The 27,762-nt window shown below is 42.4% G+C and overlaps 1 protein-coding gene across 1 annotated transcript; it reads right to left on the bottom strand.

The window, feature by feature from the left end:
• Positions 1-124: 124 nt before the first annotated feature.
• Positions 125-26,665, bottom strand: LOC104357579 (lutropin-choriogonadotropic hormone receptor). Its single transcript, XM_042789843.1, has 11 exons — positions 26,508-26,665; positions 19,147-19,218; positions 16,209-16,283; positions 14,185-14,259; positions 13,546-13,620; positions 13,371-13,448; positions 10,602-10,670; positions 9,873-9,947; positions 8,509-8,694; positions 5,862-5,942; positions 125-3,301 (listed from the first exon to the last, which is right to left on the bottom strand). Exons 1-11 carry the CDS (start codon positions 26,663-26,665, stop codon positions 2,053-2,055), a joined length of 2,193 nt encoding a protein of 730 aa, XP_042645777.1. The 3' UTR covers positions 125-2,052.
• Positions 26,666-27,762: the final 1,097 nt, after the last annotated feature.

Below are 27,762 nucleotides of genomic sequence, written 5' to 3'. Positions count from 1 at the left end.
ACATACAGAGCTTTTATACTGATTGAAATAATGGCATTAAGCTGAAGGTAGGAGAGGGTCAGAGGTGTTATTTCTAATTAACACGATTATAAGCTAATGATAAACCAGTCAGTAGTACAAAGAATGACTTCAATGTGAAGCAAATTTAATTTGCAGTGCAGTGTTTCAGCAACGAGAGGCATGCTTTGGAACACAGAGTTACTCTATTACTGTCGCAGACTTGAAAGCAAATGACTCGGGTGAGAAGAAGAATGTAAGAGGTTTAAAGTGATTGCAATAATACTGTTTCCCTATGTATCAGTCTGCACTTTCAGTGGCCATCAAGAACCCTTAGGCTGTGACTGTTGTGGAGTGAGCAGAGATCTTACACAGCTGCACTGCTCTGCTGAGTGCAGGGGGGGTGCATATTATACCAGCCTGAGGACCTGTCTTCACATTCTGTAGATGATACTCAGTGTCTGATCTAAGATGCTAAAACTTTGACTATGAGCCCAAATGAAATGTATTTGCTTCACCTTCTGTGAACCATAAACTGCCACATGTAGGTCTGATGCTACCACATTGGTTTGATAAAATGTAAGCGCTCGCGTGTTCCTCCCATCAGAGGCAACGTAACCAACCTGTCAAGAATAAGCAACCTAAGACTGCTTGATCTGCAGTTGCAGCTTTTGAATAATTTTTTTTTTTTTCCCCACAGGACTGTGAACTTTTCAATAACTAAGCACCTCGATTTCGTAAGACCGCGCAGTGCAGCACGTAGCCTCCTTTGGATGTGCCTGGGGCAGACTCCCGCAGCGATCCTGCCTGGCATTCAGTGCAGTCTGCAGCTTGTCAACCAGCACAGATTGTTTGGCCCATACAATGCAGGTAAGAGCTTACACATCTGAATCTCCAACTTCAGTACAGTGTGGCGTTGGCTCACGGCAAGTGAACTGTGTAAGGGTGACAGCTTATTTGCTGCAGACAGAGTAAATATGCTGCAGTGACAAAGGAATGTTCAATTCTTACTCAAATTAGGAATGCAGCCACGAATCTGGATCTCCTTAGTGTCAGATAACACACGGTGAAAGGAAAGTTAGATTTTTATGGGAGAACACAGTCACTAAAAAGTAACTACTCTGCTTCATCAGCTGGGAATGGAGTCGGACTGTGAGTGCTGAGGAGCCCCCAGTGTATCCTGAATGCCAGTGGCACTGGTGATGCCAGAGAGTGGGCAGGTAAAAATAATTCAGGAGACTGTCCCAGGAGAGAAAACAAGGCAGCACTTATTTGCCTGCACTGGAAGCAGCTATCCTGCTGCTGGGAAGGAGCCTTTACATCTTACATGATTTGTGTGTGTGCACTTACAAAATACAGTCCTGTGTGCAGCAGGTGGGGTTTTACAGCTACTGCATCTCTTGTGATTTCCAGATCATACATGGCTGTGTATGTGTTAACTTTTAATTTTAAATTACCTGCTAGTTCAGACGGAGATCTAATCTGAACTGCAAAATTGCTAGTAACAAAGGTTCAGCAGGTCAACTTTTGTCCTCGGTGACATCTTGACAACCTACTGCTTGAACACTGTTCTTTAACCAGGTGTAGGTGGCTGTGTAATTGGAAGTTTCTGTTGATGAAATGAAGGGAGGCATCTAGTTCAGTGCCCCTTTCTTTAATCCAACAATGCCAGTGATGCTGATAAGAGTGGAAAAAGAAGGCATGAAAGGTACCAGACAGGCTTTAAATACCCCAGAGAAGCAGATCTGGAGAGAAAGGAGCCAGACTGCAATCATTGCCGTACCCCTTAACTTCAAGAGCAGCTTGACTACTCCTGGGCTCCTCTGGCTCCCCCCCAGAGAAGAGTTTTGCCTAATAGTCACCTTCCAAGCCAATCATTACAAAAGAAAAAAAGGGAAAATATCACTGCGAGTATCAGAACAGTTACGTTGCATGAGAATTATTGATTGGCATTTTTATTTATTGTGAAGTGTTCAAGATACTATAAAATAACCCCTAGTCACTAGAATAATTACAGCTGGCCTAGCAAAGTGCTGCATCTATTGGTGCTCTGGTTTAATTTTCGTTGTAAGACGTCTTGTCTCGTACTGCAGGATACGGCTTCTCTAACGCTGACAAGAGCAGCAGTGTTTGTGAGGCTTTGCTGGGGCCCGTGGCTGAGCTGCTGTTCTTGCAGTTGGAGGTATAAGCAGAGAAATAGTTCATCCTGTAAAGCTCTGCTCGGCTCTTACAGCAACCAAGCTTGCTCATCAGCAGAAAGAAATCTCTTCGAAATGCTTTGGTGAAAATTGCATAGAGAAATGGGTTTGCACAGGAGTTGACGGGGTAAAATAAAACCAGCAAGATCTTGGAATTTGTCACTGTGATGAGAGGTACTTTAAAGGCAGCAGATATGGCAAAAAAGGAGATGGGGGCCATGCAGGTAAAATCTGTGAAGATCAGTATCGCCATTCTCTTGGCCACCTTGGTATCTTTATTGGCAGCTACCAGCTCTGGATTCTGAACAGCTATGTAAATCTTAATGTAGCAAGCACAAATGACAATGAAGGCGACGACATTTAGCACTAAGATCAGCAGTATGTAGGCTTGGGAAAGACCTGTTTCGATATCCATGGGTAAACAAATGCTGACCTTCATGTAACTGCTGACCCCTAAGAGAGGCAGCACTGCTATTAAAACGGAGAATATCCAGCCACCGAGCATGATCGGCACGGCATGCCTCAGTCGTAGCTTTCGATCCAGCTGCATGGCGTAGGTGATGGTATGCCACCTTTCTACAGTGATTACCATTAGCGTGTACACGGAGAGCTCGCTTGCAAACACGGTGAAAAAGCCGGCAGTGCTGCAGCCGCTGCCTGTTTGCCAGTCTATTGCGTGGTTGTAGTACTGACCGCTTGTCTGGGCGTCAACAGAAGCAATGAGCAGCAGATAAAGTCCCATGCAAAAATCAGCAAAGGAGAGGTTACACATGAGGAAGCGAGGGACAGTGAGCTTGTAATGGCTGGTTATGAGAACGAGGAGTACAGTGAAGTTGCCAGCAATGGCAAGGATGTTTATAAACCAGATCAGGACTCTGAGAAAGCTGTATCCCAGGATGTCTTCGCAGGGATTAAATGCATCTGGTTCTGGAGTGCATGTGAGTATTTTAGGCTGACAAAAGTCATATTCAAAGTCAAAGCCGGTCATTTCGCTGTCATCAAAAATGGCAGAGTAGCTGTAAGGAGAGGTTTCTTCATCTGTTGCAAATGGGTACATATTCTTTTCTGCTGACCACAGTGATGTGTTGTAAGAGTCATCTCTGTAACTATTAAAAAAACAACCCCCCCACAATAGAATTGAGCTATTTGTTACATGCTGCTTTTACTCTTTTGTAGAATACAACAGATAACACTTGTTTTTAAAACAGTTACTTCCTACGTGTGTTTCTACAGGGTGTTTACATATAATGAAGCCTTGTAAGGATGCCTTTTTTGTTTGGGTAGCAGCCTTGGAGAGCAGCAGAGGTCATAGTCACATCCATGGGAATGCTTTCTTACACAATTTATTTAAAAGCACTCTATCACCTTGCTTTGTTAGTGAGCCATCGTTCTCATGCTGCCAGTAGACTGCAGTTCAGACTACAGTAACACTTGAATCGATGGATTATAGGTTTAGTGCATATAGGCTTATCAGACAGATAGAAAAGCCAAACTAAAATAACCTAAGAATTTTAACTGTGCACCCTTAGCCTCCCTCAGGAAACGCACTTAGAGAACAACATCCTGAGACTGTGTAGGACTTGGGAAGTGCTGTGGAATTGGATGTTTGCAGTATTATAAAGTGAGGAGAAGTGGTGCGTGGTTAACTAGATAATGTTCTTGGCTAGGAATATATTTAGTCTGGACCCAATATCTAATTACAAATGTCTTGGGTGTTTAAAATAGACCTTTCTCATCTCTAGGTCATCAGTAGTGTGGGGATAAGCCTATCAAAGAAGAAACATTTTAAAAGCAAACACTGTCTCTTTCTCATTCCCTGCCAGAATAGGTACCTGTTTCACAACTACCCAGTCATCCTGACCATGAGTGTTTGGTGGGCAAACACTCAATCCACAGTGTGAGACCTGGAAAGCATCTCTATGACTCTTCAGAAAACTGGTAGCATTGGGATAACTTATATACATGCTTAAACTTATACATCTACTGAAGCATGTACATTAAACTATTTTTCTAGAGCATGATCTTGACTGGCAAAAGGAGCTGAGCTGCTTTTCAGCTGTTCCTGTAGGGCAAATAACCTCCCAATCTTTCTATCCTAACTTCTCTCCTTACATGAAAAACTGCCCACTGTCTTGCTTTTACTTGCCTGGCTTTAAACTGGAAGAGCAGGGAATATGTTTGGTTTTATTTATTAATAAAGAAGGATTGTGTTTTTCTGAGAGGCCATGTAAACAGGCTGCCATGGGCAAGCTGCTTTTTTTTTCCTAATAAGAGCTCGGGACTTTCATACAGTTTCTGCTGTGGCTCCTAAACTTTGCAACTTGCAGCCCATGAATCATGACCTTACTTCCATTTGCTCAATATAATGTCTGCTTAGAAAATTGCTGGGATTGGGAGTTAACCAAAGCAAAAAGCTTCAGGAGCCAACAGACTGGGCAGACTATTTAATGGACAGCAGGAGTGTAACAGCTGCTGATCCGCAGCAGCGGGATTGCTCTGGCATAGACACCAGTGATTTGTGTGATTGTATTCCCCACTGGGGTGTCACTTCACTTGCCTTTATAATGTGACCTGATGCTCTGGGTTTATCTCCTTGCCTTACCTTGCTTCTCCCCAAAGCTGTCCCTGATAGAGGCAACATATTCTTGGTCTTGTTGGCTGCCTGGACTTTGCCTTTTTATAGTCCTGAAGTGCTTCAGTTTTGCAGTTAGGAGCAGAGTGGATAGGACTGACTAAGGGAGGCACTCAGAGAGCTGCTGGTAGCAAATGAGAAGTGCTGACAGGAGAATCAAGGCAGCTGTGGTTTTACGAAAGGCTGAATAAAACCAAATGGCAAGTGTAGGAGGCCTTGCCAACCAGCAGACAAGATAACGTCCAAGGAAGTCAGTATCCCAGTGAATCAATCACATCTCAGCTATATTTAGCTATTGGAATTTTGTGACCATAACCTTGTTTTTTTCTAGATGTTACAATGCTCTGAACTCAGGTCAGGGCTGATGAGAAGTCCCAAGGTTTCCCATTTAGCTGTAGAGGGATGAATAGTGTCAAATCCTTAAACATCTCCATTAAATACTGATTTAGAGCCTGTGTCATCCAGCACAGCCAGTGCAACAGGTTTGATGTTAAGAGTTTCTGATTGTCCCACTGAACACTGTCAAACAGAACTGTGATGATGTGGAAAGATACATTTAGAAGAGGTAAACTGATTGCATGAGGTCATCACACTTCTAACTCAGGAAGTCTATTCCTACCATGGAAAACTACTGACATATAGACTTCCAATTATCCTTTCTATAGACAAAAGATTATTAACAGTAGCAGCTCTTCTTTGAATCATACAACCAAACACAATTATCTCAGGGCATGAAAAGTCTCCATGTAGGCCATTAACTTTCTTAAATATTTATTCAGTGTTTTGAAAGTTTCAGGAATTCAGAAGAGAAGATGGAGTTAGTAAAGCACATGAAATTATGGGGTTTCTTTTTTCCTTTTGAACATAAAAATCACAAATCTTGGCTTAATGATAGTAAAATTACTACTGTACAACTTGTAAGGGTGACTGAATCAGCAGCAAAAGACATGCTGTTCTAGAAAAAATGCATAAACAGTAGGAGGGGGAGGTCCATATTTGCTACTTCCAGCATCTGTATGCAGAGAGGTACTTACAATATTCCATTAGTTGGTTTCCTCATGGTGCTTTCACACTCTTTGGAGAAGTTGTTAAAAATGGAAAGCAAGGAATTTTGTCTGAAAGAAGGATGAAAAGAAAACTGAGTTTCAGTCTGGATTTCAGCCAAATTCTCATCTTCTCTGCAAGTGATCTTTGCAGACATGTAAGGCAAGCCAGCGTTGGCCTCATGGCAGTGTGAATGTTCCTGTAGACCTTGATGCAGGGAGGAGAAGACTTCAAATGCTGTGACAGTAGGCAATACCTCATGGGAGGAATAAGATTGGTCCTTCAGCTCAGTTATTGTTTATGATGTATTTTTTTATAGTGAAAAAATTTGAGCTGGAATTAAAAGGTATGTTTTGTCATATGAAATAGTGTATTGAAGTGGGCCATGTTCTCCACCGGTATGAACGGTAGCAGTTCTGCTGGCTTTTAGAGGAATGCATGTTATCAAATGCTGGGAGCTGGCCTGATACTCTATTTTAAAAACTGGGATCTGGAGGTGTACTTTACATGCTGGAAGTAAAGCAATTTGAAAAGTACAACTTGAAAGAAGACATACTTGGCAAAATCTCTGGTTTTGAGGCTTTGAAAATATGGGCCAGGAACTCTACCAGTGTAAATGGAAATGGCTTTGTCTGACCTCAGCGCTGCGACAGTAGAAAGAGCCAGCAAAAACACTGAGCTCTTTCGTGTACTCTTAAGAGAATCAGACACCTGGAAGCTTACAGGAAGTTTTATATATAACAAGAGAAGTAAGATACCAATCTAAGTCCCTGCATGATGCTTATAAGTAATAGGATGGCAACAGAAGTTGTTTTTTCTTGTAACTTTCTGAAGATGTGGTATAACCGGCTTTTCCCTCCCTCCATTCAGGCCAGTGGAAAAGTCTAAGGAACTGAATGCTACCTTCCACCTCTGTTACACGGTTCAGGGAATGAGCACACCACAGTTGTAGCCCAGAAATCTCAAAAATATTTGGTTTGAGGACTTTAATTCCGTAATGTCTGTGATGCTGAATTAAGTGAACCTGCTTGTCCAGTCAGAGGTATGTGAGACCGTGTCACCATATCTCACTGATCAGAGAGTGCAGTCTATAGGTGCTAAGGAATGGGATATGGGGCAGGGGTAATAAAAACTGGGTGGGATGACTGTATGTAGAGTACAAGGCAACAGAAGTGGGTAGAAAGAGAGAAACATGCTGCAGCTGCGTGACCATGAGAATACATGACCACACAAAGACTCTTCCCTGTGTAACCTGGGAGGGTCCTGGGAGGTCTTGGTCTCCGTGGTCTTCTGCTGGCATCAACAGATGACAAGGAGAACAGCCAGAGATCTACCTCTCATTTCTTTGTAGTAGCTGGTCATATAGAAGATAACAGCCTGTTTCTTGTACAGGTTTTTGCAGCAGCCAGGGCTGTGCAGATAGGTAATGCATCAGCACTGCTCTGAACCCTACTGATACCCCAGTTAGGAGGGCAGTCTAGTTTCCTGATTTGCAGGGTTTTCTTTTCCAGTTTACTAAGGAAACGGTCACTAAATATAAGAAAGTGTTTACTAAAGCACACCTGTTTTTATGGAGCATGATCATGTTGCAAAGCAAAGCACTTGAAAATTAATATATTATCAGAATGAATAAAATCTTATTTTTTCTGTCCCAGAGTTGCTTCTGCATTTAATGCACTCAGAGACCTGATCTGGGACTGAATCAGGGTTCGATAGCAATGGAAAACCTTGACTGTAGAATCTTTTCTCTGTTCTTGCAGAAGCAGGAACTGCTTAGTAAAGTGAGGTAGGCGGAAAAAGCATAGCCTCACCCCTAATTTTACTCTAAAGAATTGGATTCTACTCCTGCCTTTGCAATGCAGTCCTGATGCGATGGCATGCAAGTCACACAGATCAGGCTTCTCACAAATGACTACTCAGTACATCTTTTCTCTAGCCTTCACTTGAGACAGATGAGAAGTGAGGCAGCATCCTCGTAGCTTCAGCTGAACTCATTTGGCATTCCTTTGGCTGCCTAAAGCCAACCAAGGGTTGATTTCTTTGAAACAAAAATGCTGAAGAATTAGCTCCAGTTGTCTCAGATTGACTGCCCCAAGCTAGCAGATGCAAAGCTCTCTCTGTGCCACTGTTTCCAACTGTGGGGAGAACAATACTGTCTGTTGTTATCTGAAATGACTCGAACTAAACCGAGTAACCTCTTTCTGTAGGCTTGTGTCAGGTCCTAATTTCAGTGGGTAACTGAAAGCTTGCCTTTTCTATTAGGTCATCACATCACCTGCATGAATTTTTTTTTTTTTTTTTAGAGAAACATCCTATTGATGGAGATCTATCTTCCATGTGCTGGTAGGCTTTTTAATTGAGATACCAAGAAAAATATAAGCTTTAAGCAAACGTAGAATAATGTTCCTGCTGGCAGATCCTGGGCACAGGATGGGATCCATTTCTGTTATAAAATCAATGAATATAATTTTCCTGGCTTTAACAGAGATCTGTTGTTTCATGTGAGGCCTTGCTACGTACCACAGCTTCCTTGTAACTGGAATAAGGATAATCAAACCTTGTGAGCTGAATAAAGCAGAATTGCCATTTTGGAACTTCTGAAGCATTACAATACAATAATGTGTTATTTGGACTTACTTTTCTGTCCTTAGATTTCGAAAAGCACAGCAGTGGCTGGGATATGTTAGAACAGCTTCCAGAAGACTGCTGAATTTATCCAGCGGCGGCAGTCTCTTTAACGAGTAAGATGACGTTGCATTTAAGACTTGAATGGCCTCGAGCCCGTAACTAGGCAGGGACTCCAGAGCCGTTGAAGAAATATCCCTATGAAATAAAGACAGCGTTCTCTTTTTTTCTTTTTTTTTTTTTTTTTTTCTTTCTTTTCATACATACAAAAATACCACCAAAGCACAATGGTCAGTAACAGTGACTCGTTTTTTCACAAAAGCCTAAATCTGCAGAGCTGCTTCAGCACCTGATACCGAGCTCAGAAACGTGGTCTGTGAAACTAGAAAGCACTGGGATAAGAGCATCCCTGCGGCCGAGGAGCCGCAGTGCGGCAAGGAGCTCACTTTGTCCTGGCAAAACTGAAACCCACTGTGCCCTGACCTCTCTGAAAGCCACCATGCACAGAGTGAGGGCTGGCTCTTCAGCCCACAGAAAGGGAGAGAAAGTGGGTGAATGTGACTTGCCAGCCGGCCAACAGGTAGGACACCCTCCCAGCTCTCTGCTTGACTCCGGAGGGCTGTTCAGGGTGTCTTAATTGAATCGTTATTAATTAAAACACATAAAAATCCATCATTCTTGCCAAGACAAATGTAAGCAGTTTGGCTTAGAGTAGCTTCAGTGGGGCTGTTTGTGTGAGGAAAAGTGATCAACATGACTAAGGATTTTCAGAGTCCATTAAATGGGGAAAAAAGGCTACAATTGTCAAAGTGATGTTAGCAATGCCATGTACTGTAAAGCACCAATAAAAGGAACAAAATGGCACGTGTGGCGCACGGTGCTATTTTCAGAGCCACCCATGGTGTTTTATTGCATGAAGTTACAGCCAGTGCAGCCCTCCAGTAAGTACTTGATTAATAAAGCATGAGGATGATAATGATGTGTTTTATTCGGCACAGGCTCATAGCTTGCAGTCAGCTAGTTCACTTTTATAACCAAATTCTAAAATAATATATTGTAAAAACATACTCACCCTACCAAAAGACAAGTTAGTTTGCAGTGTCAGAATATAGGGCACAGGAATAGGATCAGGAGGTTCTGACACAAATAAAGCAAAGGCCAAACTATCTAAGAGGTGGAGGTCAAAGCCGACACTAGAACTGGCTGATATGCCTTTGTCGTGGTGCAAATTGAGCCTTCTACCCTGTAACTTCATGGCATCTTGTTGACGTGTTTCCATTTTACAAGCAAAGGGTAAGAGATCAGGTCCCTGCCAGACTCAAAGCCTCTGTTTGCTGAGATGATGCAGCCCAGGGAATGGAGCAGTGGATACTTACAGGACATCTGGCCCTGTGGCCCCTCTCAGGGCATCATTGTGCATCCACCTGAGGTTCTTATTGTCCTTCAGGATTCTGTGGAATCAAATATTAACTCTCTTTACATCTGCATTTTAAAACAACCATTTTTTGGTGGCATCTTCCCATCTATTTCAATCTTTTCTCCCACCACAGCAGTTGTCATTGCAATATCTGGCCTGGGAGTGCTTGTATTTCTCATGCAACCTTTACCTCTGCTGATGCCATCACACCATCATTATCTACACTTAATTCTAATCATTTCCAATTTCTTCTGACTTAAACTGGGAACAACCAATCTGGTTCCTTTACTGCAGTAGCAGCGTACAAAAATGCAGCAAAAGTTTTGCCCAAACCAAGAGGCTGGTCTCAGAGTGTGTGAATGATTTAAAAACTACTGATGTTACCAGACATAATATGTAGGTTCCTCATACTGAGCTACAGTTTCAAGCTTTCCACTATTGCTGCTAAGTTTAAGAACTTTTCTCATAAAAACTGCAGTGTGCTAAGGTGAATTACTGCTTTTCAGGAAAAGCAGTAAGTGCTGCAGGATTAACAACTGAGTCGCAATAACACTGAAACATGCAGTTTTCTGCTGGGTACCAGGAAATGCAAGACACAGTCAGTTAAGCTGAAGGAAGAGCCTTTGACTGTATTTGAACTACTATTTACTGTTAAAAAAAAAATACTGAGGAGGGGAAACATACTCACAGTTGATTCAGCTTTGTCCCATTGAAGGCATGGCTGTGGATATCTTCAAATCCATTTTTATACAATTTGCTGGGGATTAAAAGAAAACATGTAAGGGACAGAGATTTGAAAAAGATGAGATTATGTTATGTACTACAGGTTTCAAAACTTAATGATTAGAGGGTCTGCTTATAAAAAACAAAGGTAACTATTACATGACTTATGTTAACCCTAAAATTAAGATAAAATTGCAGCTTAAATTCCCTAAGCACCTTCCTGTTCAGCTGTTGAAGAGAACTTCTGCTTATGTACAGATCCTCCCCCACTCTGAGGGGCTCACCTGTACCTACCCTGGGCTGAGATCCAGAAACAAGACAGTAGTCCAGGTAAGCTCCTGGCACACAGACAACAACCCGGAGGCAGAAGACCTGAATTTTGTGGTGTCGGCACGTGAAAATGGAAGACTGCAAGGGCTAGAGAAGTGTCAGATGGAAAGCAACTCTAAAGCCTGGAGAGTGCTGCTGGATTGCCGGTCCTCTGTGAACAGACAAACCTTCCAGCAGCCCAAGAGACAGCTTTGCAGAGAGGCAGGGGTGAGTTGTGCATCATCCAGCGGCCTGTGAGCTATCAGCTCCTCCAGAGCACTGCTGCCAGGCCTGGACTGTGCCGTGGAAACCTCGCTGTCCCCTGCGCTGCACAGGGACGCTTGGTGCCACCCTGGGTTCTTGGTTCCCCACCCTGGGGCCAGATGCCTAAAGGCTGGGCTCTGCTGCACCATCTCTTTTCCTTCATGAGGAGATCTAACCTCTGGGTCTGATTTCACTGAGAAAAATCCATTTGTGATACTAAGTTCATGTTTCCAGAATCATTTCAATATAGTAATTTGTATAGAGTATTTTTTCTTTGATATTAAGCCCTAATAGAAACTTAGTCACCATTTATAAATCAAACAAAATTTCAGCTGTTGCTTTTCCACTTGTTTTTGGGAGAGCAGAAACTGGGGCTATGGGACTTGCTCCCAAGAAAAGCTGAAGTGTGGGGAGCACCTGGCTCTGACAGGAGAGGGGGGTCTATCAGCACAATACTGTAAACAGGGATTTCCTTAAAAACCACAACGATATGTAGGATCGATTTCCCCATCCCCATGAAACACTAGCTGTTGGAAAGACTAAATTAGCTATTTGTAGTACAAAGTATTACTGCAGGCTGACTTTACACCTTCATAGATTACTCGTGTTTCACCAGACCATGCTGTAACAACAGGAATTACTTCAGCTAATTACAGTTAACTGCATGGGGTGGAGTTAACGTGTAGCTCTACAATTAGGAAGCTGCTGATAAGATAATTCGTTTCTTCTTGTAGTGAGCTCCCTATCACAAAATGATGGGAGAAAAATGATCATTGGCTGTTTACTGACTGAGTTAGACTCCCTTCCATTTAATACACTTTAGGGTTACAGTAAAAATTTTAAGCACCTTTCTCCATCTCTTGTATGTTCATTTTCTTGTACCATTAACAGAATCATAATTTTGCTGAAGTTATTTTGAGAACGTGTTGGTAGGAAAGAGGCTCGTAAGATGAAACGATGCCCTAATCTAGGCAATTGCTCCTCTTTAACACTGTGTAGGAATAGTCTTCAGTCACATTTAATGCTCAGTTCCTCTAATGGTTTCAGAAGGTATTGGCCAATACATAAAATCTGCATCGAAATTACTGTTGTGCCTGCACATCAGCCTGATGAAGGGCCCAATCCTGTCAACTGCAGTTCTTGCTCGGGTGCACAGCTCATTTGCAGGTGCAAATATTCATGAAGTTTTGTGCAGGGGTTTTGGTACACGTTTGTCTCGGGGCAAGGCTCCCCCTTTGGATGTGTACCGCTGTTTAGAAATTGGTCTGGTCTGCAAAGGCAGGCTTTGCTGGCCTCCACTGTGGTGTTTGTGGCTACAACACAAAGTAGGTGGCCTGCTGCTGCCCTCTGTTGCTCAGCTGGTCCTTCCTCTGGAGACCTGAATTTCAGCCACATCCTGCAGAAAGGTCCAGTCTGTGATTTTTCCTATTCCAGCACTTTGTGGAAGTTTCTGTGAGGACAAGGGTGCTGCAAAATCCATACATGGTCCTTGCTGTGCTGGCAGATGGCAACTCACCTTGACTTTCTGCTCTTTTTGCTCATCTTTTTGTGTTCCTCTGGTGGGGCATCTCATCTGGCATCAAACCCACCTGCCTCACAGGTGGATGCAGCAATAAGCACATAGTTTGCTAGAAGGAAAGTCTTGGGTGTGGGGATTTATGGGAATCAACATAAGCTGAGTCAAAATAAAAAGCAGGGTAAGAACAAGTGTTGGTACTTTGTACCAATTTCTTCTCTCTCTTCCTCCTCTGTAAAGGGACCCTGTACCACTGGAGTTCAGCAGTATCAGCCTGGTCAGTCCCTGAAAGCATTATTTCAAGAAACTGCACCCCTGAGGGAAGAAGAGAGACTTTGGCCTCCGGCACAGCTTTTGGAGTTTATGTCCTGTTGATGGTATTTTTAAAAACAACGTTGCATGGAAGACGAGGATTTGGATTCCTCCTCCTAATTTCTTTCCTAAGTGAAGTTAGCTTTTGGATAAAACCCTGCTCTTCAGCTTGAAGAACAGCCCTCTGTTTGGTAAGCATTTCAAATTTAACTCACAATACCGACATACATTATATGGGATTTAATTTCAAGTTTTTTATAAAGCCAACCTGCTTTCCCCAAGCAGAAGTGTTAACCTCACAGGATGAACTGGAGCTAGGATTATTTTACTCACAGTGTCAGTGATTCATTGTTCATCCCCTGGAAAGCATTTTGCGGTATAGTTGTCATACGCAAGTTATCACAGAGCTCCCTTTGGGAGGGAAAAAAAAAAAAAAGGTATTTTTGTCAGTGATCCAAGAACAAAATGGAAAAGACTCACAGCTGGGTTAGGCTGGGTTCCTACTTACAAAATAAAATGAGCTTCTAATGAGAAGATCTGTGTCAGGTCTGGAAACTGTCTTATTCCAGTGTTACAGATGCTCCTAGAGAAAAGCATAATTCCTATTTACAGAAGAAAAGATTACCAGAGTGGATTCAACGAGAAGCTGACCTGGTAGGTATGAGTTTAACAATGTATTAAAAGGTGAGTGACAAATACCATAATTTTTATTTAGGCTCCAATTGTGTCTGTAAGGCCTGTAAAAATTAAGTTTTGTAGCATCTTCAAGCAGTATTCTGGAGCAACAGTGTATGTTTTCTCTGCAGTACGCAAAAGGAAGAGATTTTAGTTACCCCTTTTGCATAGTACATTGTCAATCTGAAAGCTTTATTTTAGAAATAAGCACTCAGCAGAACTAATGTGCAGACTTTACTACTGTTTTGTCCATTACTGCTCTGCCGTGGGTTACTTTATTTTCTTGCCTATTGAAAGACCTCGCTATTGGTTAACTGCACATTAAAGCTATTGTAAATGATGTAGGTACTTCTAGTGAACCGTAATGCATGAAAAACTTATTTTTTCCTTATACTCCTTTCTATAATTTGTCTACTCCTTTAAAGGGAAAAAAAAAAAAAAAGGCAAGCAGAAAAGAAAGCTCTTTTCTTACAAGTATTTTAGCCTTGGAAGGTTTCTGAACGCTCCATCCTCAATGTGCAACAGATTTTTGGTGTTCAGGATTAATCTGTAATGAGGGAAAAATATTTCGGTATTATAATCATTATACATTTGGCAAGGTTCTGAATTTTGCTTGTGATTGGCTTTGTCAGAAAACAGTTAAGTGCGGAATATGGCAGAAGGCTCTCCTGCTGTGAACAAACTTTATACAAATACACCACAAGTGCATTTTGAAGCACTATTGGTAATAATAAAAATGGCCTGTCACTGTTTGGTAGCTGACAAAAGAGAACAGCTCCTGAATTCTCATGGTTCGCTGAGCTGCTCTGGTTCGGATATCTCGGTCACTGGTGGGAGTTAGCATTTTGCCATCTGGTTTGGATATCCTGGTCACTGGTGGGAGCTGGAATTTTGCCATCGCCTGCTGGTTCCCTGGGATGTGGGTTCTGGGCTTGAGGTGTGCCTGGCGCAGGCAGCTCCACGGCAAGAGCGTGCTGCCATCCCGTGTCTGTGTCCGTGCCTCCCAGCAGCTGGGCTTGGAGGTGGGCCAGGCAAGGAGCCCGAGCTCCAGGCACGTGTGTGTGTGTGTGTGTGTGTGTGCGTGCGCCTGGTCCTCCCACCGCCATCAGATCCCTTTGCACCCTCCCTTAGTTCCATTACTTTACCGATGCTCTGCCTAGCCAGGAAAGGTAGTTCCTCAGACAGTTTAACCTCCTAAGAGCACCACAGACTTCCTTAGAGCAGTGGCTCGTAGCACCTGATGCCTGCTTAGATCTGCAGAAACTGTGAGATGGAGATAGGTGTGTGAGAAATACGGTTTGCTAGCGGTCGATCAAAAAATGGGCAGACCCATTTTCAATCAAAGAGCACTTTCTGCAGCTATGCCACCTGATAAACATATGTTTGCACAGAAGCCCAACAGCTGTAGCCCAGCTCACTCCCTATGCATGCTTTACAAAATTCAAAGGTTTTAGCATATGAAATTGCAACAAGAACTGAAATTTAAGAATGCTATTGAACCCACCTACCCTGATCATCCATCAAAAGTGGCCTTGAGGGCAGCTTTCATCAAGCCCTTACAGTGTTGGGCATGGAGAGCATTAAAGGTTCAAACAGGTTTTCTTGCTCGCCTCCTGTAGCACTTTAATGGTCTTGCTTAGCTTTTTGTTTTAGAAGACAGGCAGATAACCAGTTATCCATAAAATGTAGGTGAATGCATAGGGTCAAATCTTTTATTCCTTCCCTAAACCCACCATTTATTCTAGTGGAAGTTGGACCCAATCAGAGGTGAACAAATCTGGATCTCCTGCTCATCTGAGTAACTGGCTTCAGTGGCGTTCACATATAAGAAAAAAAAAAAAAAATTGGATTTGTCCTCACTCAGTTGCACCATTTTTAAGCCCCTCGATGATCATGCTATGTGAAAAAGGCAGTAATGAGATACTGAATCAGATTTATAGTTTCCAATTTCACTAAATATTTCAGAGCGTTCTCCTAGTCATCGCTTTTAACTCTCTCTCTCAGATGCCTGTGTTATGCAGGTCAAGTTTAAAATCAGTACATGTTCTTTTTGAGTAATATGTTAGCGCTCAAAAGAAAAGCTATGCATACTAAGCAGCTGTATTTAAATACTGTAGGGCTTTGAAAACTGCATCTTCAAAAAGGAACATTTTTCTCATCTGTTGTCATCTCAAATTATTTCCTTGCTTAGAAAGATCAACAGTGCCAGCAGAAGTATTCACAGAGCTCTGCTCCTGCCACTGAGCTCACTGAAAGCAGTGGGACTTTCTATGCATGGATGTTTTTGCATGATTTAGATCTCCAAGGCTAGACCTTACAGAGTGCTTCACTATTTTATGTGGAACTTTGGAGAGAAATGTTTCTCATCATAGATCTAATCCAAAGCTAAATGAAGTAACAGAGAAAGATTTGGTCCAAGAATACTTCTCTGCAGACTGTTTACTCCTTGATGATCCTAAATCACGACATGGATGCCTTTTTTTAACTGATGCTTACATTTCAGACAAAGAGGGAAGGCTGTCAAACGCATTCGCTTCTATTCTCTCCAGAGAGTCACTCTGAGAGATTTCACTGTAATGAAAAAGGCAGACACAAAGCGATACATTAACGGAAAAGATACCAGAAATTAGCTTTCCACACTTTCTATATCCTTGTTTTATACCTAGCTGTTCAACCCCCCTGCCAATTCTTGTTTGGCAGCAGTGTCCATGCCTCACATTGGACATCTTGAGAGCCAGCAGGCTTTGGAGAGACCAGGCTTTTGCTGTCTTGGCAAAAGGGAACGCCAACCCTTTGGAATAATGATCTCTGTAACAGCCAGTCTCCATTTTCTCAGTAAATTGTGGGTAAGGCAGTGACTAAGGGCCAGAACTAAGGTAAACAGCGTGAGCCCAGACCTGTGAGCCTTTTGCTGCTATCACTGGTCCTGCTTAGTGAATTTATTTGCATGGACAAGGACATAGATAATGTTCACAGTGCTTCATACGCTATTATTAAGTCATGATGATGGTCATCTAATCCACAGATGTACAAATACACAAATGTGCATTTGGTGCACTTTATGAGTAATTTTTGGATTTAAATGCCATTTTTATTACATGCATGCAGACTGAAAGGAAGTGGCTCTTTTGCATCATTACACCGACCAACATGACTGTTTTTGTAGACACTGCTGGATTTTGATGTACAGATGCTCCTATTTTGTATGTGTACTTAAGAATAACCAATGCTGAACATACAGAAAAAGAAAATTCACTTATTTGATACTTGTTAAATGCCTGCTTGATTAAGATTTACAGGACTACATAAAATTGACTCATATATTGATGGATATATAGGGGAAATGTCTTCAAAACAGTGTTTTTCTCAACAGGATTAACTGGAAGGGCACGCAGACTAAACCTCAAAATATACACTGTCAAGAAAAAATATTTTCTAAACAACTGGAACATATCTACAAAATCAGAGTCAGTATTGTCACAGTCCTGAGAGCTTACTTATTTCAGTTATAATTACAATTTAACAATTCCTTTTGGTGTTGATACAAAACCCCTTAAGCCAGAATGAATTGGTTTTTTCCATTTGTAGTGGCAAAGGGGGATGCACATTAGAAATCATATATTAAGCATGTATGTATTTCTTACAGAAATATTCTTTATTTTTTCTATAATCCAAATTCAGTGAGATTGATAAGTAACTAGTGCAATACCAAAAATAACAATGAAAGATGAATATAGAACAAGTGCCCTGCTGGGTGCCTGATCCTCAGAGACTCATGGGGCTGGGAGGAATCAGTGCTTGCTTGCAGAACTTGAAGACTCCTTCGGGTCTGGGTCTGAAACCCGGTCCTTCCAAGGGATCCCTCCTGTCTGCCACTGACTGAATATTGACATATGTTGGAATGACTTATGGCAGTGAGAATAATTTATCATCTGATTTGCAGTTGGTGATGAGTTGCCAAATAGATGATTTAGAGATTTATAATTTAAAAATGTGCATTTTTCAAAGTCATAATAAATCTCAATAAAATTATGAAGTGTTCTATAGATCTACTTCAGACAAATACATTGATTTCTATGCTGTTAATTTGGAGAGATACATTAAAAGGACACAAAGAAATCAATTAAATTCTCTTTATGGAAGGGGAAATGTCAATGAACAAAGCATTCTCTGTGAAGAATAGGATATGCATACAGTTTGGCAAAGTTTAGCCTCAAGTCATACAGATAGGAGAAACTTTGTAGATTTTAGTTGGTCTCCCATAAGAAAATGGTAAGTTCTCATTAATCATGCAGATGCAAGTGAATGCAAGAATACAGTGCCATTGGATTGTACTATAATACTTTATTGCAGTGAAATACATGCAGCAGAGTTTAGCTTATTTTCTATTTACTAGAGCTACAGGAACACAGAAGTTTATAATTTGGCCAAAATTGTTTAACCAGTGAGCACTAAAAGCTGAACTAGTCCAGTTGAGTCTATTCAGGCATTTGCATTATCCTCATCATTCAAGTCTTTGCCTTCAAGAATGCACCACAAAAATATTTCCTACTTTTTTGTTTCCTTGAAAATAAATTATATAACTTCTAATACATGTTTTAATATCTGATGCACTATGTGCTTTTCATAGGTGAAGAGAAGCATAAAAAGTGCACCTTGAAAAGAAAGTGGCATTATTTGTGCAGCTGCTTAGGTTCTGGGGGAAGTTGTTCCCCTGTTCTGCATTGCACTGGTGTGTCATCAACTTTGTCCTTTAGAGACCATTCAATGAAGATAAAATAAAATAAAAGAAAATGGAGACCCAAGCCTGCCGTCTTTCAGCTGGAATAACAACAGAAATAAGGGCATGAGTGATCAGATGAGCTTTATGGTCTGAGACCTTGATATAAAGTAAGTACAAAGCCAAGGGAGGTGAAGCAACACAGACCTGGTGTGCAAAATTATAGCACTTGTAAACTGAAAGATCCAACAAAGGGTTCAGTCATACCGATCCCCTGCCAAGTTTATCTCTCAGTGCAAAATGCCAAAAAATATCTATTTGGGTATTATATAAATATGTAATCACAGAATGCTGTAGTTATCATTGCAGTGGTAATGTCTGATGATAGATTTCTCTGTCCTTTGCCAATCAAAAGCTCCCATCATCAGCTATCAAGCTGTACTCAGTTCTCTCCAACATGATTAATATTTCATTATGTGATCTGTTAACTGTTAAAAATCACACCTTTTCAAAATATATTTTATATACTGCTTGTAAGATAATAAATGCTATGTCTATCCCTCCTCAGTGCTTTTTTTTTTTTTTTCACCAATAGTATGTTTTAGCAACACATTTTCACCTTATTGTAAAAAGATGTTGCTTGGGATAGACGTTTATGATACAATTTCTAGGAAGAAATTAAGGAATAGCCTGTGGAAAATGTTGTCAACTTACATGATGAAGGCATCTCTGAGTCCTTCAAATGCATGTGATGGGATTACTTTTACAGGGAGATGAGTAAACGCTCTGAAAAAAAGAAGAGAGGGAGGAAAGGATTGTAATGCATGAAGTTTTCTTGTTTACAGATTGTACCATTACGGTAGGGAGGAAAACAATAAAGCATAATGCCACTTTATTTTGCTTGCAGTTCTCTGTACCTCTGGGGCCTGATCCATTTACTGTTGATCTCAGCTAAACAGAATTCAAAGGATATTGGGTCAGTTCCTCAACAGCATAAATTTGAGACTAATCACCATCAAATCAGTAATAATCATAACTCACTAAGTAAATTAATAGCCTGATGGAAGTGGGCTGCTACATTCACAGCTACATTCACAAAGGAAGCTATAGGCTATTTAAAATTAGTTCCTCAGAAACAGTGACTTTCATGTAAAGCTTTCTCCATAAAACTGTATCTGTGCATTTGCTGGACCATGTTCTCCTCCCAGCAGTATCCCTGTAATGTTGCAGCATGGCACCCTGAGTTCCCTAGCAATGCTCTGACTGTGGGCAAGTGTAGAAGAAATCCAAATTAGGCCTGATACAGTAGATTTTTTATTTTTTTAAATAAATTGCATCAGTGTGCTTAGCTGATTAAAAGCAAGAGTATATTTTCCTTTTTATTTTTTCAGTTATTCTAACAAATTAATAATGATGTGGGAGACTGATCTGCATTTTACCATTCTACTCTGCATCTGAATCACAGTACTTTTACCAGCCAAATTATCTAGCCATGACCACACTCTCCCCGATAACGGCCATAGGAAAATATTTAACATATTTCAAGACATTATCTCTGTGTAAACAGATAATTGCTCTATTTTGCTTTATAATTACAAATATCTAGTCAGAGATGTTTGTTTCCCAACCTTAAACCCCCCTTCAAGGTTTTTTGACTGAAATGTTTCCGTGCTATTCATATAACCTGGTTTTTTTTTTCTTTGTCGTCGTAATCCTTTATATGAAGACAACTGAAAATGTTTATCAACTTTTATATATCTACATATATATATGTATCTTTTATATATTTATATATATACACACACACACGCACGCACATCATGCCCACACAATATAATGGCAGGCTGTCACACATATGTATACCTTGGGGTTACCAGGCTCCTAGATGTACTAAGGAGCATGGTAGTTGATTCCTAGCTATGTTCCAAATAGTCTGCATGATTTGGGGCAAATAATTTAGTTTCCTTACACCTTGAGTCCCTCTCAGTGAACTGGAAGTAACAATGCCTCCCTACTTAACAGGGATGTTGTAAGGACATGTGTGTTTTTCAGGTGACTGTGATTGGGTCATACCTGTCTCTAGATGGATGCTGGCATGTTCTGTTCTGTGTGAGGTTTGGTTAAATCAGAAGTGAACTAAGTCGTGTGTCTTGAAAAAATGTATTTGCCCCTGAGGGGACAGACAGGTAGAGATAACCTGCAGTAGGGCTCGATACTCTGAGCCAAAGGGCAAAGAACTTCAGGAAGAAATGAAAAGTAGAATCTGAGAAATTCCTGCTCTATAACCCTGGCAGCAGGAACCTCTCATAAATGCACCATCAGCCGGGGCTGCTTGGAAAACAAAACACACCTTTTGTGAAACTGTCTGCAAAAAAATATTAACATTTATAAAAGAAATAGAAATGTGACTGACAGCGTGCAAAAAATAAAACCAGGTCTTGGCTTTTAATTACGTTAAAAGCTGCAGCCCCAAAGCCTCCTACCTCGCTGTGATGTGCCGGTGAGCAGTGTGGTGGTTGTAAATTCCCACAGTGTGTGGCTCGGCGTGACCCGCTCCCCTGGAGCGCCTGTCACCCTTCCCGGCCTGCAGAAAGCCGTTGGTGATGGTGCTCTGAGCTTCGCCACCTCAGCTATGTCATTAAATGTAAGTGGGATGACCCAGCACTTTTAACACGTACTGTAGTTAAACTGCATGACGGCACTTATTCCATTCTCTATTTCAACTTCACTGGGTTTTGTTTTATAATTCTCGTGAATTCACCTTGATAGCTGGAACTATGAACCCATCTGCATTGACATTACCTCGTCCCATTAAGCACCTCACAAAACAGCAAGAGCAAAGGAAAAAGGCAATTCATAATCAGTCTTCTCTTTTAATCTTTGAAGTACTGGTGTAGCACACGTAGACACTTCCACATTGATAAAGACATCTTAAATTCACCAAAAAGGTGAATGTTCCCATCCTTATTCTTGTCCACTTTGCCTTTGTGGTTTGTATCTCAAAACCTGCCTGTGTTAAAAGGAAACATGTTAATTTAGAAGTTTCTTTCCATACTTACGTTTTGAAGAAGATCCTTTAGCTTGCTAAGCACAATCCAGCTTGTGTATATGTATAATGATTTAGGTTAACAGAGTTTTGAACTGCTTGTTGCAGGCTTCATTCTTTTCAAAATGCCGAGTAAAGCAAGGCCTTATCTCATGTGCTGAAGTCTCTGCTACTGAACATGACTGATGTCTTTGATAGCACACAATGAAACTCAAGCAGGTGCTGGCAGGAATTAAATATTGATTTCTTTCTGATAGCACTCAGATGTGACCAGTTATTCATCTCTCAGAGCTGAGGAAGCTTTTGACAAAAAAAAAGAAAGAACTAACTGGGTTTTACAAAGCTACAAAGCTTTTATACATCTAACTTGTCCATGCTAATAGCTGGGCTTCTGTAGCTCATGAAAGGAGGGACACATCCATCTTTAATACAAGTTACCAACACCAGCTTGAAAACATGTTGTTAGTTAAAGGATGAACTTTTGCACTTTTAAGAAAAACTGTAATGTTTCTTTCATGTTTAATGCATCACAACTTGCATGCTTGTACTCGCTCCTGCCATCCAGCAGCTGACAATACTGCGGCTCCAGGTAACTGCGGGACTTTTCACCCTTGGAGAAGGGATGGACAGAAAGGAGTGGGGAACCAGCCACCCTTCTTGGCATTCTCCAGCCCTCAGTGCTTCTCTAAGTCAAGCTTGGTTTTCAAAGTACATCATTCTAGGCAGTAAGGTTGGAAATGGCCAGGCTAAGTACATGTAAGACTATCCAAGAACATCAGGATAAACAGAAACAGCACCTAGATTGACCAAATCCCATCCTTGCCTCGTAGCTAAAATACTGTCTTTCTCTCTTCAGCTAGCATTTGTTTCCTGTATTTTTGTTTTGAAATAATAATTTTAGAACGCGTTTTTCACAGGGACGGTTATCTTCCTGTTACTAGGAATAACAGGGCCAGCAGGGACCGTGAGAGAGAGCAAACTACCTTCTGCTTCCCTTGCTGTGAATGTATAGATGGAGCAGTAAGAGCTCTTCAGAAAATGTTCACGGGACAGTCTATCCCAAGGATACAGTGGCATAAAACCACTACTGTCCTTTTTTTTTGTTTTGTTTTGTTTCTTGGATATAGCAGAGGCAACTTGACAACAGTTTTTATCTGTGAAAAGATTAGCTTTGCTCCTGTGCTACCACATAGACTCAAGCTCCAAGAGAAGCTTCTGAGAGGTCTGGATGATCAGTGACCTCAGGACCACTTGCAGTCCTGTTGATGAGGAATCAAAGCCTAGGCCCGCTCACAATGCTGGAGGAAATCTCTGTATTACAGAATCTGCCTCTCGCAAAAAGTGATTAGTTGAACTGATAATAAATAAAAAAAAAAGAACATGGGCCATATAGCAATAGGTAGGAATGTGTTACTGCAGCTGGGTTGACTTATATTTTACTGTCTCTATTTTATAGGATTACTCCTATTTCTAATGCCCAAAAGGTGAATGTATAAGGTAGACTCTTGATGGAAGTGGCAAACATTTTATTTTGTGATGTCCTTGGACTTGACTCAGAAGGATTTGGAATACCGATTGAAGCTAAGACTGAAACCCCACCATTTTCCTAGGATTTTTATCAGCTTCTGGGGGCAATGGAAAGTGTTGGCATTGATTTTAACAGCCCTGTATATCGAGCATTATCTACCTGAAATGCAAACTATGATGCTGGATATATCACAGAAGCAGCTAAAGAGTACTCTCCACTAGGTGAGGATGGGTGATCCATTATCCTCTATAAAAGACTCTTTGGCCCTGAAAATGAATTCCTCTGCCAATTCAAAAGAGCCAACTATGCCCTTAGTGAAGACATGGTAGAACTGTCTACTTGATCAGGATTTTGCCACAAAGTTTTGGATTTGGTGGTGCCTCATCACCTGCCACTCACCCTCCTGCAGAAGCCCTGCACACAGGGGCACGCACTCAGGCACAGCAAAGTGAACCTCCGTAAGAAACGAGGTTTTTGAAGGGGTAGAAAGATATTAGGTATCCAGTGCCCATCGCTGTACAGCTGAAGGTGGATGCCTGTCCATTTAGACTTTGCTAAAAACCCCAAAAGTACATAAGAAACTTCAAAAGAAGGAAAATCATGTTTTGTTCCAAAATATAATGGTGTATTAAAGATTATTTTTCTGCTGAGACTAAGTCGACACAGCTGCTATAGTCAAAATGTCATACAAAGGTGTCTGGATAATGGGAGTTTCTATAGTGTTTGTGTAATGTCCAAATTAAAAACAGGTGCTCGAGTAAAATACAGGCAGTTCAGGACTGTATAAAACACATCATTCTGCAACCTGTCAGAAGTCTAATCATTTTGAAAACTTCCAGCAATAACGTGACATGGCAAGAATAACTCGGGTAAAGAAAAATGGCTGAAATTTCCCTACAGGATATATACTTGGGATATAACAGATTATCAGAAGTACAGTTGGAAGCACAGCTCATTACAGCATCAGGGCTTGAATTACTCAGGTATAGCTGGAGTTATGTATTGATGCTTATTTTCTTGACTGACCATACTAGTAAGAAGCGCTCCTCTGAGCTCTGGTTTCTGTGTTATAGTGGCACCAATGGAAGGACGTGGGTACCCCAGGAACTGTGTTGGAACAACCTGGAGCAGCATTCTTTCCTCAAATTATTAGCGCACTTGCAAGCACTATACTTCAGTTTGCCTGGGCCACACGGGTACAGATGTGACAACAAGGAGACAAAGGTAACTTTCTCTTGCTTTGTCTCATACACAGAGCTGTGCAGGGGGAGAAGAGAGCAAAAAAGATTGGTAAAGTATGGCAGGAGAGGGAGTTGGTACTAACAAAGCTGGAAAAGCCATATGAGTAAGAGAGAGGGGAAGACAATAGCAAAGTGGATAAGAAGACTAGTATGAAAATCAAAGGAAGAGGTGAAAGGAAAGAGGTGGATTAAGAACTAAAAATAAGCGCAAGAACACATGTACACCTGTAGGGTTAGAAACAACATTAATCGGTACAGCTTTGTAATTGTATGATGAATGCAAGGTTTCTGTTAAAAACCCCAAGAATACAAAGAAATGGAAGTTTAACAGCATAGTTCCAGGTTCAATAAACATCAGGCTGGATGTGGTCTGAAAGCAGATGGAGCTGGACATGCCTGCAAATGCAGACTGAAAGACAGGGATTGTTTTGACATCTAAGTGTAAATATTTCCTCTGTAGGAGTATTGAGCAGAATCTTGGTTGAACTTTTTTTGTCTGTAAAATTGGTTTCTACAGCCAGCCTAATAGCTGGACTCTGTGTACAATCATGAAGGCTAAATGTTATATTGAAGGTTGAAGGGAAAAATTCTTCTCTTATTTTTGCTCATCATCTAACCCCATTGATCTGAGTGAAGCATAACTGGCAGCAGCCACAAGCCCATTATTTGTCTTAACCTGATCACTGAGGTTGGGATGTGGTTTCTTCTTGGGATGATAGATGGAAAAAGGAAAAATAAAAGTAAACCAAAAAAGAAAGAAAAAAATCACAGAACTTTAGAGCTTTTGATAACCTCTCCGGGCTGTGATGTGCATCATCCTAATAAACATGTGAAATCCCTGCAAAAACTAACCTCCCCATATATTTCTGCTACTGCAGGGATCCTCGATGTGACCAATCCACTCCCTGCTCTGTGTGTGGTATGAACACCAAGGAAGAAACGTGCTTGTTTCAATAACTATGGAGAGTCTCTCCAGCATCCATGGGCTCTGCTTTCTCTGACGCTAAGGTAATACGGGGAAATGGGGAGGAAACAAATTCAGGACAGAAATTTTTCTGAAAACTGACTTTGGAGGAATGATTCACATGGATCTAGATGAATATATATTCTTATTTCTTGCTCCTATCAATTCTTGAACTGGGGAGAAAGAAAAGAGATCATGGATAGTATCATCCCTGGGGAATTTCAAGAGCATGTTAAATTTACAAACAAATCAGATGAAAATAAAAAACACAGGCTTTATTACTAAAAGGGGCATAATAAGAAAACCCCAGCTCAATTCACGCACAGATAACCAAGGGATCCTAGAAACGGCAACTGTGCTATCTGTTGGTCATTTAATCCCATATTTTGACACCATGATTGTTTAGATCAGTGCTGTAATTGAGCCTGTAAACAACACAGCAACACTTGAATACCCACGTATATCAAGTATTTGGTCTGGTCTATTAGATCATGAGCTTGGAGTATGGTGCAGGAATAGGGTAAGGGAATGCCTGTCATTCCTTGCTGTTATAATTTAATCCTAATCCCCAGGGAAGCATTAGGCAGAAAGATATGATGGACCACCCTACAGAGATTCAAACAGCTCTCAAAACTCACAGCAGCTTTTTTACTACCAGAGGGGGAAAAAAGATTAGCCACTAACTTGTCAATGTGTTGGGACCTCGAAAAGAGGCAATGAGCACTGCCAAGAGGATTTTGACGCTTTAATGTAGGAGGCATTAAACTGCACAAGTATTGGGAGAAGAGGTTGCAAGAAGTCTGATGGATTTGCAAAAGCAAAAAAAAAAAAAAAAACAAAACAAACAAACAAACCCCAGGACTGGCAGAAGGTTTAAGACCAAATATCAGCCTTTTAATCAGGTTTCTTTAAAGTTAACTATGCCTCTACAAGGCGGTTTGGGGAATAGGAAGGGCTGCTTTTGCCTCTTGCCACGGCAGGATGCAGAACGTTCACACAACTCCACCCTTTCTGTCACCGAGGCCGGTGGCACGCGGCGTGCGGTTTTCAGCGCGTGGCCCCTTTGCCCCTTGAGAAAAGCTCCTCAGAAAGGACGGGCGCTTATTCCGCAAGGAGGAAACTGCCGCCGGGTCCTTGCCCGGCTTCCAGCCCGCCCAAACCTCCTCACCTCCGCGACGCCCAAAACCTACCGCCGGCCCAGGACAGCGCTCGGCCGGCGCCCCTCAGCGCGCAAAGCCCCGCGCCCTCCATCCCCCCCCCCCCGCCCGGCCGCGCAGGGCGCCCCGCGGTACTTACGCGCGGGCGGGCGCGGGCAGCGCCCCCGGCGGCGGCGGCGGGCAGCGCAGGGCGGGCAGGCCGCAGGCGCAGCGGGGCGGGCAGCGGCCGGCGGCCGCGGCGGGCAGGAGCGGCGGCGGCGGCGGCAGCAGCAGCAGCAGCAGCAGCGCGGGAACCATGCTCGGCGCCGCCTCTGCCCCCCGCCCGCTGGCTCCCCGCCTCGCCTCTGCCCGCCAGCCCGCCGCCGGCGCCCCCGGCTCCTCCCGCCCCGGGGCGGGCCCGCCGCCCCTCCGCCCTCCGCCGAGGGGTTTCCGCGCCCCGGCCCCCTGCGCTCGCCCTCCCGGCGCCGGCGGGGGGGTGTGTGTGTGTGTGGCGGGGTGTTGGGCGTCGAGGCGGCAGGTGGCAAGCGGGAGGTTTCCCCTTGGTTGTCGTGAGGTCGGTAACCGGCTGGGTCGCCACCGGTACCCTCTCAGCGGGATCGGGAGCGCCGGTGGTGCTCCCCGCGCCTCAGGTGTTACCCGGCCGGTGGTGTCGGTGCGAAGCGCCCGCTCCGCTCTGCCCCGGAGTGCGATTGTGTGAAAGCTGAGGCGGTGGAGGTGTGGGGCCCGGCAACCCCCGTTTTTCTGGTTGTTAACCGCGCTGAGAGTTTGTGTCCGGGGGACAGTATTTCACCCTTCCCTCAGCAGGGTGAGTGCACATTGTGCAGATACTGAGCACAACATTGCACACATATTGACATTACACAGATACTGAGCAGCCTCGTTAGTGGATGGGAATGGTTGGGCTACAAATGTACCCATCAAACGCTCTTTTATGGTTCCACGTAGTTGCTGTATCACTGATGAAGGATTATAATTTGCCTGCTGAGTGATCAGAGAGAGGCATTTCAGAGTGTGTGACTTGTTACTATATGATCAATTATACCCTTTGCGTGGAAGAAGTAATCACATTCTCAGGACTACTTATCTTCACAAAGGTCCATTCATTTTATAAGGGATGGTTTTCAGTGTAACTGCCATTATTGCTGTTGTTACTACTATTTATTACTACAGCTATAACTTCTAGAAGCTGTAGTTGGAAATCGGGACCCTACTCATGGTGAGTGATGGTGCAAACCACCAAAAAAGGTAATTGCTCCCCAGAGTAGGATTTGCAAACTCAGTATAAGGGTATGGGTACATCATGCAAAGCTACCCCTGTCATCAAGTGTATCCAGGAGAAAGTCAAAGAGTAAAGGAGGGACTGACCCAGCACAACATGGGTTTTGCCTGAGCTG

Source organism: Tyto alba, unplaced genomic scaffold (genome assembly GCF_018691265.1).
Source record: "Tyto alba isolate M040663 unplaced genomic scaffold, T.alba_DEE_v4.0 Super-Scaffold_16, whole genome shotgun sequence".
Lineage (NCBI taxonomy): Eukaryota > Metazoa > Chordata > Aves > Strigiformes > Tytonidae > Tyto > Tyto alba.
The sequence above is the reverse complement of the archived record's forward strand: the minus strand, read 5'-3'. Positions and strand labels throughout refer to the sequence as shown.

What these genes read in the sequence shown, in the direction of transcription:
- LOC104357579 (XM_042789843.1), bottom strand. Translation starts at nt 26,665, where the DNA reads ATGGTTCCCGCGCTGCTGCTGCTGCTGCTGCTGCCGCCGCCGCCGCCG. An exon ending in CTTCCAAGGCTAAAATACTT is followed by an intron (nt 13,621 to 14,184) that starts GTAAGAAAAGAG and finishes GCTTTTCTCTAG; the next exon opens with GAGCATCTGTAACACTGGAA. An exon ending in CGAAATCTAAGGACAGAAAA is followed by an intron (nt 5,943 to 8,508) that starts GTAAGTCCAAAT and finishes TCCTTCTTTCAG; the next exon opens with ACAAAATTCCTTGCTTTCCA.